This window comes from Coptis chinensis, chromosome 4, assembly GCF_015680905.1.
Source record: "Coptis chinensis isolate HL-2020 chromosome 4, ASM1568090v1, whole genome shotgun sequence".
Lineage (NCBI taxonomy): Eukaryota > Viridiplantae > Streptophyta > Magnoliopsida > Ranunculales > Ranunculaceae > Coptis > Coptis chinensis.
Window position 1 is genome coordinate 33639570 of NC_141459.1, and position 15681 is coordinate 33655250.

The 15681-nt window shown below is 37.3% G+C and overlaps 2 protein-coding genes across 2 annotated transcripts; one reads left to right on the forward strand and one right to left on the reverse strand.

The window, feature by feature from the left end:
• Positions 1–10517: 10517 nt before the first annotated feature.
• Positions 10518–12771, forward strand: EMB975 (Tetratricopeptide repeat (TPR)-like superfamily protein). The gene has a single exon (XM_086608020.1). It carries the CDS (start codon positions 10998–11000, stop codon positions 12471–12473), a length of 1476 nt encoding a protein of 491 aa, XP_086464146.1. The 5' UTR covers positions 10518–10997; the 3' UTR covers positions 12474–12771.
• LOC147503277 (pentatricopeptide repeat-containing protein At4g13650-like) lies at positions 10636–15591 on the reverse strand. Its single transcript, XM_086608019.1, has one exon. The coding sequence runs from the start codon at positions 15308–15310 to the stop codon at positions 12848–12850; it is 2463 nt and encodes an 820-aa protein (XP_086464145.1). The 5' UTR covers positions 15311–15591; the 3' UTR covers positions 10636–12847.
• Positions 15592–15681: the final 90 nt, after the last annotated feature.

The following is a 15681-nucleotide window of genomic DNA, read 5'->3' on the forward strand; positions in this document are numbered from 1 at the left end:
CAATAACTTAGCGGGAATTTCGGTATATGGGGCAGGTCGGCGCTTCGTGTTCCAAAGAACTTAGGGGCGGGTTGCGCTCGGTATGGGGGCGGGTCGCACTCGTGTTCCAGGCTATAGGGCGCAGGTGCACTCCTTATAGGCGCGATCGCGCTCGGTGTAATTTTGTCGCAGAATTTTTCAACGCTGAAACGGATAACCACAGTATGAATCAAACAAGGGTGGGTGAGTTTAATGAGACTTAAAAATGACTAATTCTACTATGAAAACAATGCTAAAGTGAACTAAGATGGCAGCGGCGCCATTTGATAAACGTAAAATTGGATAGTTTACCTACGAAATGAACGATGAACTCAAAACGTAAGTAAACTAAAACTAAATTACGTGTCTATGTTTATCAAAGTTTCTACTCTCAATTCTATCGAAATAGAGTGGAGTAACAAATTCGTTCCACTCCTAGTGCTCTAGCATGGAGTGTTTTCTAGTCTAATTAATCGGTCTTAAGTCTAATGAGAGCTTTACGAATGGTGTTATACTACGATACCTATATGAAATTTATTATGTTGAATTTTTCTACGAATGCTACGGAAATATGATTGTTTTTAAATCTAGGTAAAGGATTAGAGGGGAATTGAATCCACCTCGAATCCAACTTAATAACCTAGCATAGATTCTTGTATCTCGATTCTTACGTTCTTACCAAGCAAGAAATTCGAAGTTCTAATCCCTAGTGTTCATGACATTTCTACCGAATACTAACTAGCATGTGAGGTCGTCCACCCATTCTCATGGCGAATCACGACCTTCTAGATTGGAATAGATTCTACACTATACCACTAAGTTTTCATCAAGGCTTCATCAACCCCTCTAATGGAGGTTTTAGCCTTGAGTCATCAAACCATCATTTCCCATTGAATTATAACTACACATCATATTAAAATTCTAACTTAACTAAATTAACTAACAATGTTTCAATCTACTTAAACTACGAAATGATAATCAACAAGAATTAAAACTAGATCTATAAATTGAGATGACAAAAATCAAAATTGTCAAAATAACTATTTTATTTATCTAATCAATCAAGAACAATGATTCAAAGACTTAATCTAAAACAAGAATTGAAAATGGAACTAAAACTTAATTAATCTACTGAAAACTAGATCTAGAATTATCTATATTGTTTTAGGTCTAACTCGCTATCATTAACAAAGAGTGAAGCTTTGGTTTTTATACTTTTAGATCCAAAAATCGTGCATGGGCTTGGAGCCATGTTTTGGGCCAGAGAATCAGGCCCAAAACCCAATTCTTTCAGTCCAAAAAGGCCTCTTCAGCTGCAGTTGGCTTCAACAGACTTTTCGTCCACTTTTACTCCTCTGATTGGGTCAAGGCTTGGACCATTGGAAAGCTCTTTCCAAGCCAGTCGTTTTGACATAAGGTAGGCCCAATTCTGAGGTCTGAGTCCAAAGATACGGCCTTCAGAAGTTCTGCTGACTTGTGTGCTGTTTTTGCCCGCGTCGACTTTTCAGCTTTTGACCGGGCTTTAGAAAGGATTTGTCTTCTTGAATCTTGGCCTTAAATCACGAAACTCCTTAGTAACCGACCTTTGCTCCTTTATCTCGCTAAAGTGGCACATTTCTGCACAAAATGGACTTTGAAACCTGAAATGCATAAAAACACGTAATCAGTGTTAACTCTTAATTATTACTCACATAATTGGTCTAAAAGTATGACTGTTACAGGGTTAAAACTACAGTTTTAGGCTCTTATCAGGGTCAGTGTCGGCATCTTTAAGAAAATCATCGATTTCGTCTATTGTTAAGTCCATAACGACCAAGCTAGATTAGGATCCACATAACACCATATATTTTGTTTCCTTTTTTTCTGACACTTCAATCAAAGCGGGGTTCTCGTCAACTGGAATGATAGGCTCTTGAGTATGTATGCTGGGCAAAGTCTCTTTATTGGAAAAGTTTAAAAAATTATGAAGGATCTCTAAGGCAATTGGCTTAAGTGTGAATTTGAGGTTTCTTTGAAATTGTTTCATGGTGTTGTCCTCATAAATTTGTGGATTTTTTATGAATGGAGGTTGGATTTCAAGATGTGTTAATTTGGGATGGTGATAGTTGGGTGGTTGTTCTTCACTTGATCTTGAGGACTCATAATTCTTCATCTAGTTTTGGCGTTTCCACAAGATTGTGGTTCATTTCTGTAATACTAAGGATGTCACAAATTTGTTCCATCAATAAGTTTTTAACGACCAAATTAAATTGAAATCCACTTTCCACCATAGATTTTACTCCCTCTTTTCCAAGCACTTCATTTTCTTTGTCCTCTCTGCCTAGATCTTCATAAATTTTCTCAATACTATTTTCCAAATGTGTCGAGTCTAATACATACTCTTCAGTTTCTTCTGCCGGAGTTTTCTCATTTATGGGTGATAATGCATTAAGGCATATAAGAGAAACTATGATTTCAGGCAAATAGTCATTGTCATGATAGCTGGAATTCTCACGATAGTCAGGTGGAGGTTGATGAGTTTTTAATTGGTCATAAGTATTAGGATGGGTTTTAGCAATTGGTTTTGTTATAGTAACTCCTTGTTTCTCTTGTTGGATGGGTTTTGAACTGGTGGGAAGAATATTAGTCTCAAATGTGGCCTCTTGTGAATCAGATTGGAGAAAACATAAGGTAGTTGATATTTGCTGAGTTAGTATTATTTGCTAGGCCATTTCCTGGTAGAGTTGGTCTGTGATGGATGGTGTAGTGGAATATGAATTTGATATGGATGGTGATGTGAATGGTGATGGGTTTTGGGAGAAACCGTACTCTGACTGACCATATGGATATTGGAAGGATGGTTGACTATTTGTGGTGGAACTCCATGAATTGTCAGCATGATTAGAAAACTCTTGAGTGTATGGGGTACTAGGGAAGTTTGAAAATTGAAATTCGTAATCGTAAGGATTTCCCGTAGTAGACTCGAATTCGGTATATGATGAACAAAGGGATAACCAGTGATAAGGACTACCGCAAAAAGAACAAGGTTCTGGGTTTACATTGTAATTCCATGACGGTTGCGATGCATATTGATAAGACATGAATGCTCAATCAGTGATGATGCACAAACAGTTGAAATTCATTTTTTTTTTTTATTTTCTTGAAAACTTTGCTTTGGTCTATATTTTACTATGCCCTGTTATAGAGAACAGTTGGGCGCATAACTAGGATGACTCTAGTACACGTCTTAGAAGAGTAGGCAGTCACTTCACCAAGTGGTGTGCTACTAAAAATCACACTCACGATGAATCTGGGGGAGGGGAGTGAGAAAGGCAGTTGGTCCACCGGAATCTGGTAACTGATTACTTTAAAATCTCGTGGCTATATTTTTGTCCTTTTCTGGAGGAGCATGACTATTTGGGCTCTAGTTGATTGATTTTTTATAATTTTTTTTTAGTATAGGGCTTCCAAGAATCAAGCAACGTCCAATTTGCATACATTGGGTAATGACTTCCTAATGGTTGTTATGGCTCGGGTTCAACCTTATGCACGAATGTAAATTGCAGTGCAGAAAGTAAATTTCAAACAATCATATAAGCATGCTTGAACACACAAGTATCCTCTTACTTGGGCTTTGGGGAGGTTTAGAATTTACCTCTCAAGCCGTGCTTACACGCTGCTTGAGGAGAAGGCGACATCGGTTGGCGCTTGATCTAAGAATCAATCCCAACCTTTCGAGCTTTACCCTATTTTAAGTTACAAATAAAGGCCCACTTAAAAAGCCCACAAGTTGGGTTTTTGACAATTTATACAACTTTGCCTTCAAAGACTCAAACTTAAAACTAAACTAAGATTATACTAATCTAATTAACTAGTTTTAGATTAATCTCCTAGATTAACTAGAGTCAATTGGACTTAAAGTGTTGATTACCAAGTTGATTCAAAGTGTGTGAGCTATGATCCACAACTTGCCTCACACATTTGAACTTTCCAAGGCAATTAAAACTCTAATCCCTTGTGAAGTATTAAACTTAAACCAAGTTTAACTCCTGTTCATCATAAGAAATCAATCAAAAACCAAGTTTTTTTTTTTTTTTTCATTTATCTTTTTATCACTAACTATTACAAACAAGTTCCATTATTTTCTCTTACTCTATTACAAAATTCGAGCTCGGAGTACAACTGTGTGTCACAAATGAACTGGACCTCGAAAAAATCTCACACACTTCTGTGGAGGTGAACCAGCTGTCGCGCTCGCGCCGCCCGGCGCCGGTGAACGACAGTCGTCTTTCGCCTGTTGGATTAGCTCTTCTCCGCCTTTGTTATCCCGCAACCTGTTTTGCGAAAAAGTATCTCAGTATAGATAAACAATAAAAATAAAATGACAAAATATATAAAAAAAAAAAATAGAAATGGAGAGGTGAGAATGATGCTCCCTTTTTAGATTCTCAACTAATCACTATCACTCCTTCAATCCATGACGGCGCCGCCATTTGAAGCTTTAGTATTTCAATCCCCGGTAGCGGCACTATTTGAAGCTTTAGTATTGGTGGAAGTATACTTCAAAAGAGTTTAGATAGAAGTTGAGGTTCATCCTAAATTGTTTAGAGTTTGAGTGAGGGAGATAGAAGAAGAAATGTAGACTCTTGAATCTTAGAATGGTTCTAAGCTAATGAACTTGAAAGCTTTGATTGTATATTAAAATGACTTGAAAACTTGAAAGGAATATTGATTAAAATATTGAAATGAAGATTCATTAAAATATTGAAATGAAACAAGCAAACAAGATGAAGATTGAAACAAATAACAATAACAAGTTGATTGAAATAAAAGAAATGAAATAATAAGTTGATTGAAATAAAGGAAATGAAATAACAAGAAATTAAAAACATGAAATTAAAAATAAGCTAAGAAAATAAACAAACCAAATGGTTTGGATCCTAAGACAATGGATGAGTTCTCTTTCCTTTGCTTTTTGTTTATATACCCCCACTTTTGCCATTTACAGATTTTTCCTCATCCATTCTAAACAAAACACCTCACCCCTTTCACTTTTGCTTTTGCTTTATGGGTGCCTTCTTGATTAAGATAGGTTTAGGGATAAGTCTTCATAATTTGAAATAAGGGTTTCCATCTTTGGTCCTCTGATTTGAGTCTTTTGACTATTGACTTTGACTTTTTTAGCACTTTTCCATAGCAGCTACTGATCTTCATATTAAGTGTGATTAAGACTCTTTTTGGTGCTAAGACCAACTTTTATGGTAAGTGGTCTGAAATACTCCTTAACCTGAAAAAGGCAGTAAAAGCTATGAGTTGTCTTTTTGTTAAGCGTAAAAGGGACTGTAATGCAATAATATACGGATAATAAAATGCACATTTGGGAGCTAATAAGATATTTTACTTTGACAATGAGTAGGTTATGTATGTAGATCTCCTGCACAACCCTACAATTCTTCACTGAGCACTTCATATACTTGCTTTCTAGTGTACATGCTTCATTATACTCTATAACCGCACACATAAAACCCTAACAGGGTGTATTTAGGTAGTGAAGACCAATGTAAGGACATTTTGAAGCATATTGCCCTTCTTCTTTGCAGAACTGACATACCTCTAAAACATAACAACATATTAGTGAGTAGTCCTAATTATGTTTTATACAATTTGTAGTTGGTCTTGTGTTTATATGTTTATTTAGTATTTGGTCCTTCAAATACACCATTAATGGAGAGAAATAAGGTTTCAAAATTTACATTTGGTGGAGAGTAAACAACAATTGAAGATCCACCCATCTCAGTTTGAGTATTTTGACAAGATGAATGGGTAGTTTACTTGTCGGGAGTTATTTGAAGACAAGATGCAGAAGATGGTATGATGGCCTTATATAAGTGAAATAGAAGACAAGTACCAATGACTAGTTAACTAGGGTACTTGGATGGATCTTGTGATTTTGCCTTTTTTTCATTTGATGATCTAAATTAAAAAAAAAAAAATCACATGAAAGACATGTGCAGGGTATTTTTGAAAAATGTTAGTATGTAACCCCTTTCGGCCATTTGCCAAATTCACAGTCAACTAACTGCCTCTGTCAATTTGGGACCAAATTGCAATAAACGATTAATTGTGGACCTGGGGGTGGCCCAAGACAATTGAGGGCCCTAAACAAAATTCGAATGCTAAAAAGAAAAAGATGCGAGGTTTTTTTTTTTTGTTGGAGAAGGGCGAGGGAAATGTAGGGTCTATTTAGAACTAACATAATTTTTTACTTTCCAATGTAAAAACGTTATCTATCCATTAAAATAAGGGGCTGAAAAGTGTGCTAACAAGCAATGGTGGTCCGAATTAAATTAGTGCCCCTTGGACTGCGGGGCCCTAAGCAGATGTATATTTTGCTATGAGGTTGAGCGAGCCCTGTATGGACCAAATCTTAATTTTGCTATTATAAGTAGGATGAAAATGCAAAAAAACCTATAATGTTTACATAATTTCACACCCCATTGAAGATCCTTTTTGGGCATCTAGCATCTCCAATGGAAGGTGTAGTTACGACGTCATTAGGATTTTACATTTCCTTATGGCACTCTAATAAAGAATCCAATGGAGGGATGCTATAATGGGCTGCTAAAAGGTGTCACATAGGCCTTTTAGCAGGCCCAGCCATATTTAATAACCCAAAATCAAAAAACCATTCCAATCACACTTTTTAGCAGCTATTAAGTTCGGGATACAGACGACAGAAACTCTACCGTCTGTATGTTAAATTGCAACAGATGGCAGAATCTATGTCGTTCGTATATGGCAGTTACTAAAATGCACACTCCACTCCTCTAACTCTTCCACTCCTCTACCACTCAAACAAATCCTCACTCCTCCACTCAAACAAATCCCTCCCTCTCTCACTCACTCGGTCTCCTCACTCAAAGGTAATATTAAAATGACAATTTTCATTCTTGAATTGTTAATTGTTTATTGAATGCTTGAATGTTAGAATGTTAGAATGTTGAATGTTGAATTGGAATTGATGTTAGAATGTTAGGATATTGAATTAGAATTGATGTTAGAATGTTATAATGTTAGAATGTTGAATGTTGAATTAGAATTGATGTTGGAATTGATGTTAGAATGTTAGAATTTTGAATTGGAATTGATGTTGGAATTGATGTTAGAATATTAGTTTGAAATGGTTTGAAATTATGCGTGATTGGAATTGATGTTAGAATGTTAGAAGTGTTGTTTGAATTGAAGTTAAGAGGATATTGTTGATTGAATTGCAGGTGCCACGCAAAATGAGTAACAAGGGTAAATAATTTTTCGGTTGAAAATCAGTTACTAGATTGACAAATGAGTCGACGTCAACACTAAACGCCGATGAGGATGAAAACGAAGTCTATAATTTGCAAAACCCTCCAGTAATTGAATTTTCGGACCTAATCGATCCATTAACACATGCTTCATTGGCTAGAAACCCGAAAACTCACATATCTCATTGTGTAAATATGGTAAACATTTGATCATTAAATTTGGTTTCTTTAACATCATAATTTGTATTTTCTTTAATTTTAATGAAGTGTTTCGAATAAATGTTTAGGGAGGAGGGGGGGGGGGAGATGAAATTGCGGTGTTGTTGGGCATCCGTGAACAATTGGTGGAAGGTAATGGTTGCCAAAGGAGATTGTTTTGAAGGCATAAGAAATGAAATTTTACAATCTCCGTTTGGGTCATTGTTTTGATATGGTTATCAAAATGCCGACTGTGGTTTGATATACGCTTTGATCGAGCGGTGGTGGGACACAACTCACATTTTCCACTTTCCACAAGGCGAGATAGGCATCACTCTAATGGATGTTACTATGCTCACAGGAATTAGCGTAGGAAGGGGAAAGGCCGTTACGTTTGGAGAAGGTCGGTTTGCGACTTTTGATTATGCACAGCAAAAATGGTCAAATATAAGGCCGAAGCATTAGGCATCAAACCCTTCTTTTTTGTGAATGAGTTCATGGAGAAGACGAAAGAGAGCGACAAAGGTTGGTGCCCGACGGGTACAGATCGGGAGAGATATTTGAAAGCATTCTATTTTTACTTAATCACACAGTGTTTCTTCCCTATGGGTGATAGTTCACTGAGATTAGGTTGGATAGAGTGTTTGGTTCGGTTAGATTATATGCATCAGTATGATTGGGGTGGTGCTATGTTTGGAGCTTTGATTTACGCGTTGGATCAAGCGTGCTGAGTCACAACTAATATTGTGGATGGTCAATGTGGTGGCTTCACCCCTCTTTTACAAGTAAGTTTTAAATTTTTAGTATTATAACTTCATGATAGTATTATAATTTTTAAATTACGTACAATTTTGATTTTGATATTTGTTTTAATGATATTATTGGTGGCATGAGTACGTACCTACCATGGCTCCTCTTCTAAGACCGAACATGGACCGTGATATCGTCCCACTAATTAGAGCATGGATGAATGACTTTAAAGATCGCCGAACTGGTCAAGGACACCACAACATTCACTTAGATCGTAACCAACTCGAGACTAGGTCGGCATTGGCGATACAGTAGACACCATGGTTTCATACTCGATATATGGAATTAAATGTTGATGATGTGGAGGGAGATACCATAGATTAGGAGTGCAAATGGATAGGTTCGGATTCGGATATGCCTGTATCCGAATCCGAATCCGAATCCCGTCAGATATTTAAAATTTTATCCGAATCCGATTTCGGATATCTGAATCGGATATCGGATAATATCCGATCCGAAAATTAATATTAATTAAAATTTTATTAGCTTTGAATAATTCATTTTACTAATATAAAAATTATTATAAATATATATATATATATATATATTTGTCATTTATTATTATTATAGTTTTATATTATTAGTTTATGATTTTATATAATATTTTGTACAATAATAAATAAATAAATAAATTATATATATAATAACTATTAATTTTTTAAATCGGATTGGATATTTTTAGATGCGGATATGGTAGTATCCGAATCCGTATTTGAAACCAGTTCGGACATAAAAAATTATCCAAATCCAAATCTGATATCCAAAATTTTCAGATAATATCTGATTTTTCAAATACGAATTTGAATATTTGGATATCCACTTGCACCCCTACCATGGATGATGTTTGGTTTCGTGAGGTGATTCACCGTGTATGTCGTTCGTATAATCTTACAATGCGCCGAATCGTCTTTGAGTTTGGAGGCATCATCGTGTGGTACCTGGGCAATAGGTGTTGGCACCAAATTGTTGGGACACCTTTCATCCCACACCTTCCTCCAGAGAATATGTGCTCATTGGGAAGAGCCAGTCAGTGGAGGTCCTATCTTAGAATGTATGAAGACTTGTGGCCACAAGCTTCTCTATATTTAGATGTGAATGGTGACTACGATAGTTACTGGGATTGCATCTCAAGGGGTCCTATATTGCCTGCTAATATGTACAGAGCTGCTAACATGGACTTTGTAGGACATAAGGCTATTATGAGTGATTTGTGTATCTCACACCCTGTTGAGCCTTACTTTTCATCTCAAGGTCCTTACGAGTATTTTATTCCAGCTCCTTCTGATCCGGATAACCCATGGAGCTATGACATATTTACATCTCAGGGAATGCATGTCGCCATACCTATACCTTATGTTGATCAAAGTTATCTTTCGAACTTTTGTTCCGGATTTTGACACTCTAGATGAGGTTAATATTTAATTTATATTTTGAAACTTGAATTATATTTGGTTTATAGTGATGATTTTCTTAAAGTTATTGATTTTTTTGTAGGCTACACTTAGAGCGCGATATGCCGAGTTGCGGCTAATAATGCATGGGATGCGCGATTCGGTTATGACTATGACCGACGAATACTATCATTATTTGGTGGCCGAGCAAAAAGAGAAGAAAAAGTCACATGATAGAGTCGCAGAGTTAGAAGCACAGATTCTAGAAATGAGTAAATGACATTGCAAGAATCACGATAAGGGAGTAAATCAAAGAAGAGGCAACCTGGCGAGGGTTCGAGTCGAAATTTTTTTTTTTTTTTTATGTTTGTATTGATTGATGTTTGTATGAATTATGTTTAATGAATGAATTGAATTATGTTTGTTTAATGAATGAATTTTGGTTAGTTGAATGGATGTGTGGATTGTTGAGTTGTGGAATGAATGATAATGGATTGTGGAGTGAGTGAAATAGAATGAATGGAGTTGAATGAATATGAATTTGTATATGAAAAGAATAACAAGATTTCTCAGTTTTGCATCTGATGTCCGCTGAGTACGCATAGAGTTTTATCGTCCGTCCATTTAATAAAAAGCGGGGAGCGAGGCGATCGATGATTTTCTTTGTGCCCATACATAAATAACCAACAGATGGCAGAAACTATGCCGTCCGTCTCCGTAAACTTGTTATAACAGCTGCTAGCGAATGTCTTAACTTTGACTGGGTTTTAGACTCCTTCCAAATTTAAGACCGGGGGAATAACATTTTTGGTCTTATATAAAGATTTTAACTTCGGATAGCTTTTGAGAAACTTTTACAAATTTCTTTAAAACACCGAGAGGGACATCACTTGGGCGTGACTTTCGAGTTTATATTACATTATCAGAAATTACTCGACGCCTGACTCCGAAGTAAGGATTATCTTAAAAAACAAAAAAGCTTCAGGCCCGAAGGTAAGAACAGCAAAGGCATATTCCAAATGAACCAGGCCCTTTCGAAATAGGGGTCTGCTCCTTGTTAACTGACTTTTTAACCGGCACGTGACTGGTTCACAAAAATCAGCACACATCTCTTTGTTGGAACGAAATTGACAGAGACGAGACATTATGCAGCCGATCGTCTGGAATTCAAGGTATTGCTAGTCACAATGTCTTATAACGAAATATTGTTCAATTCATGCAAATGTTTGACAAAATTCTTCACTCAACTTCCTGTTCATATTAGAAACTCCTTAATAGTGAGTTAGTTCCCACACCAGAAATGGATACATCCTATAATGTATATGCAATGGTGGAACTCAGAAATTCACATTTTAGTAGACTTACTGTCATGGCTCAGTCGAAAGCGGGCCATTCTCAACGTAAACTACCCAAAAATCTCCGCTACCCTCGTCGAGCCAAGGTTACACCGGAGCCTAAAGGTAGTTTATACTTGAAGAAGAAGAAGGTTATTGACATTGAACCGTTTCGAATGGGTTTTGAGTACAGTGAGAAACCTGAATTAATGGACAAGAATGCTGAGAGTGATGGCAATGGCAATGATGATGATGAAAATGGGGATGATTTGAAATGGAGCACTGATGAGCTTGATGCGATTTCATCTCTTTTTCAAGGGAGAATACCTCAGAAACCCGGAAGTTTGAATAAGGAAAGGCCACTTCCACTTCCACTACCTTACAAACTTCGACCATTAGGACTTCCAATGCCAAAGAAACATGTAAGAAGGGCTTGCCCATCGCGTGCGTCTGTGTGTGACCAGGTTTATAAGAATCCAAATTTTCTTATTCACTTAGCTAGAGAGATAAAAAGTCTTGATGCAGATAAAGATGTGTGTGATGTTCTTAATAGGTGGGTCCGTTTCTTGCGGAAGGGATCACTTTCTTTAACAATAAGGGAATTAGGACATATGGATCTTCCTGAGAGAGCTCTGCAGACATATTGCTGGGCTCAAGAACACCCACACCTTTTTCCTGATGATCGAATTCTAGCTTCAACTTTAGAGATTTTAGCTAGGACACGACAGCTCAAGAAGCCGTTTGACTTGGAAAAATACACAATTTCAGCTAGCAGGAGTGTCATTGAGGCTTTGGCTAGGGGATTTATTAGAGGAGGTAGTTTCAGTCTTGCTCGGAAACTTCTTTTGGTTGCCAAGGCCAATAAGAGAACATTAGACCCCAGTATTCATGCTAAGCTTATCTGGGAGCTTGGGAAAAACCCCGACAAGTACAGGCTTGTATTGAAATTACTGAATGAGCTCGCAGAGATGAATGACTTGAAATTGAATCAGCAAGACTGTACTGCTGTAATGAAAGTCTGCGTAAGGCTGGGGAAATTTGAGATTGTTGAAAGTCTCTTCAAGTGGTTCAAAGAATCGGGACGTGATATCAGTATAGTTATGTACACTACTCTGATTCACAGTCGCTATTCTGAAGAGAAATACCGTGAGGCTATGACTCTAGTTTGGGAAATGGAGGGATTGAATTTTCTCTTTGATCTTCCAGCTTATGGCGTGGTGATAAAGCTGTTTGTCACATTGAATGATGTCTCAAGGGCTGCAAGATATTTTTCAAGGCTAAAGGAGGCTCGTTTTGCACCAACTTATGACATATACCGTGATCTGATCAAGGTTTATGCAGCATCAGGAAGGTTAGCTAAGTGTAAGGAGCTCTGCAAGGAGGTAGAAATGGTCGGATACAAATTGGATAAACAGACGGAATCTCTGTTATTGCAAATGTGAATAAATACTGGATCAGCATTAGAAGTGTACTATGAATTGTAAGTACAAGGGCTTGATTACTGTTTGGTTCAGTTTACTACAATGAGAAATAATTTGTCTCGGCATTCATGGTTTCAAATTTAGACCTTTCACTTAAAAAGGTTCAAACTGTCAAACTGTCTCGAAGCCACTTTGTAATTTGGTGCATCATGCCCACATGTATCTATAGTTTTATTCATTTATGCTTGGACCAGTTGTACCCGAATTGTAAGAAAAATAATGTATATTTAATTGAAGAATGCAGATTACAAGTTTTACATTTTTTCTCTCAATTCTACAATTTGGGAGGTTCTTGGTCTGTTGAGGCAGCCAATTGACTTGTCAATAAGTGGTTCTTACCCTAATAGTCTGACATTATTATGCCTAGAATCATCAATCTTTATCTGTTGGTTAAGCATATGTAGATTTCTCAAAATCTTTTCAGTTTCAGGATGAGAAAAATCCCCCACTGTGAACTCATGAACCCAGTCCTTGCTGATCAACCAGCTACTTCCTGGATCCTTCTTGATTCCAGTCTCTGCCATTTTCTGCCTCAACTCCCTAGCTTCTTCCCATCTTCCCACTTCTGAATAAAGGTTTGAGAGAAGAACATATGAAGCATGATCACTGGGATTCAGTTCCATCACTTTTCTTGCAGATTTCTCCCCAATGTCGGTGTTTCCGTAGTTCCTACAAGCACTAAGCAACGTTCTCCATGCTGAATCACCCTCATTGTTGAGCATGATTTTATGTGCTTCATCAAGTCTCCCAGCGCGACCAAAGACATCGATCAAGCAGGAGTAGTGTTCGGTTACTGGCTGTAGTCCATACTTTTCAGACATCAACTTGAAGAAGTATACGCTCTTCTCTACAAGCCCTACATGGCTGCATGCTGATATAACAGCTATGAAAGTAATTTTGTTTGGGATTACTTTCATTTTCTCCATCTTTCCAAATGTCTCAATCGCCTCTTGTGCCTTCCCATGCTGTGCAAATCCTGAAATCAGAGCATTGAAAGTTACAGCATTTGGATGGGGCTGCTCATTGAAAGCTTTGACAGAGTCCTCCATGCTTCCACATTTTGCATACATATCTATCACAGAACTCCCGACATAGATATCGTTTTCAAAACCTGATTTCACTACGAATGACTGAAATTGCTTTCCTAATTCCAAAGCTGCGAGGCTTGAACAAGCTGTGATGCATGTAGGGAGGCTGAAGCAGCTGAGATAGATCCCAGTTGCCAACATCTCTTTGCAAAGCCTCAGAGCTTCTAGTTCAACTCCATTCCGAACATAACTTCCAATAATTGAACTCCATGAGATGTCATCTCTGTAGTCAATGGCAATGAAAGCTTTATGAGCATCTTCCACTGACCACGTAGAATACATATTGATTACTGCATTACCGACTATAGTTTCATGACAAAAACTTGACTTAATTATCTCAGTGTGGATCTGAAGACCAATCTGAAGATCTGATTCACTACGACAAGATTTTAGAACCGCAACTAGAGTGGTTCCATCGTGTTTTAATGTTGTTGTTCGTCGAAGTTCACGGTAGAGTTCAATACTGGGAAGAGCAGAACCCTCTTCGATTTGAGCATAACCCATTATCATAGAATTCCAGCACACAATGTCTTTATGGGAGATCCTTCTAAAGACTTTTTCTACCTCTCCCATTTGTTCACAATCAGCGTAAAGTTTCAAAAGAACACTAGCTACAAAACAATTTGTTTGGTACCCATGTTTTATCATCTGGCTGTGGATTTGTGTTCCTGTCTTGATCCCTCCAATGTTGACGCAAGCTTTCAATGCACTGGACAATGCATGCTGATCGAGTTTCTCGCCTTGCCTACACATATCTCTGAACAAACTCAAAGCTTCTTCCCCACAACCATTTCTTGTATAAGTCGAAATTATTGAACTCCATACAAATCCATCTTTCCCTTCCATTGAGTCCAAAACTTTACGACTTGAATCCACATTCCCACACTTCCCATATAAATCAACTAAAGCACTACCAACAACAACATCCATTTCAGTTCCATACTTCAGAACAAGTCCATGTATTTGCTCCACCTCATTTAAACAACAACAACACTTGAGCAAACTTGTAAAAGTATAATCATTAGGACTCAAACCATCAACAGTTTGCATGTTATAAAACATTCTAAAAACTTCATCATAATCACCAACCTGAGCAAACCCACTGATCATAACATTCCATGTTACAGAATCTCTATAATACAACTCGTTAAATATGCTACAAGCATTAACAAGACTACCACCAACTTTAAAGTACATATCAACTAATGAACTACCTGCAAACTCGTCTCTTTCGAATCCAAAACGAATAACCAGTCCATGAATTTGAATGCCCATTTGGAGAAAATGAAGATTTGTACAAGCTCTTGTTGTAACAGAGAAAGTGAACTGGTTTGGTTTCTCACTTGAACTAAGCATTTCTTTAAACATTTGGAGGGATGTTTTAAATACCCCATGGTGGACATAAGAAGAAATCATGGCCGTCCACGTCACCTCGTTTTTATATGGGACATGGTTGAATACAAGATGGGCTTGTTGTAAGTCTGAGCACCTTGTGTAGAAATTTAGTAGGGTGTTTGTTGTGTATATATCTGAAATGGTGTTTGAAACAATTAGCATTGCATGGATTTGTTTACATTTTCTAATTGATTTGGATTTGGAATGGTTTTGTAGTAGTAATGAGATTGGTTCAGGTAATTGGGTGATGTAATCAGTCTTGGGGCTGTTATGGTAGTAGCGGTAACACAAGCGAATGGTAGGACAAACACGCATGTTGATCGGACAGCTAGGATATCATTTCAAGTGGTAATGTGAAATGTTTGGACCTTTAGTAATTAGATCTTCCTTGTAGTAAGGGGGTGTAAGGAGTTGCTCCTTTTTTCTCAGCTCTGGGTATAACTGTATTATGAGTATTTCAAAGGCACTATAGAAACTATATGGTTTGGTCTGTAGGGTTCGGACATGGCTTGCAATAAGTTCCAAAGTCCATGTAGTATGCTTTTTGTTAGTTGCTTATTGAGAAATGGAATTTTTGGCATACTATGCAAGTGCTATTTATGAACGGATCAAATGATGTTACCACTTACCAGAATACCAGTTACCAAAAAACCTTTTGGAGTTTGGTTGTGTGAAAAAGATACGGA

What these genes read in the sequence shown, in the direction of transcription:
- EMB975 (XM_086608020.1), top strand. Translation starts at nt 10,998, where the DNA reads ATGGATACATCCTATAATGTATATGCAATGGTGGAACTCAGAAATTCA.
- LOC147503277 (XM_086608019.1), bottom strand. Translation starts at nt 15,310, where the DNA reads ATGCGTGTTTGTCCTACCATTCGCTTGTGTTACCGCTACTACCATAAC.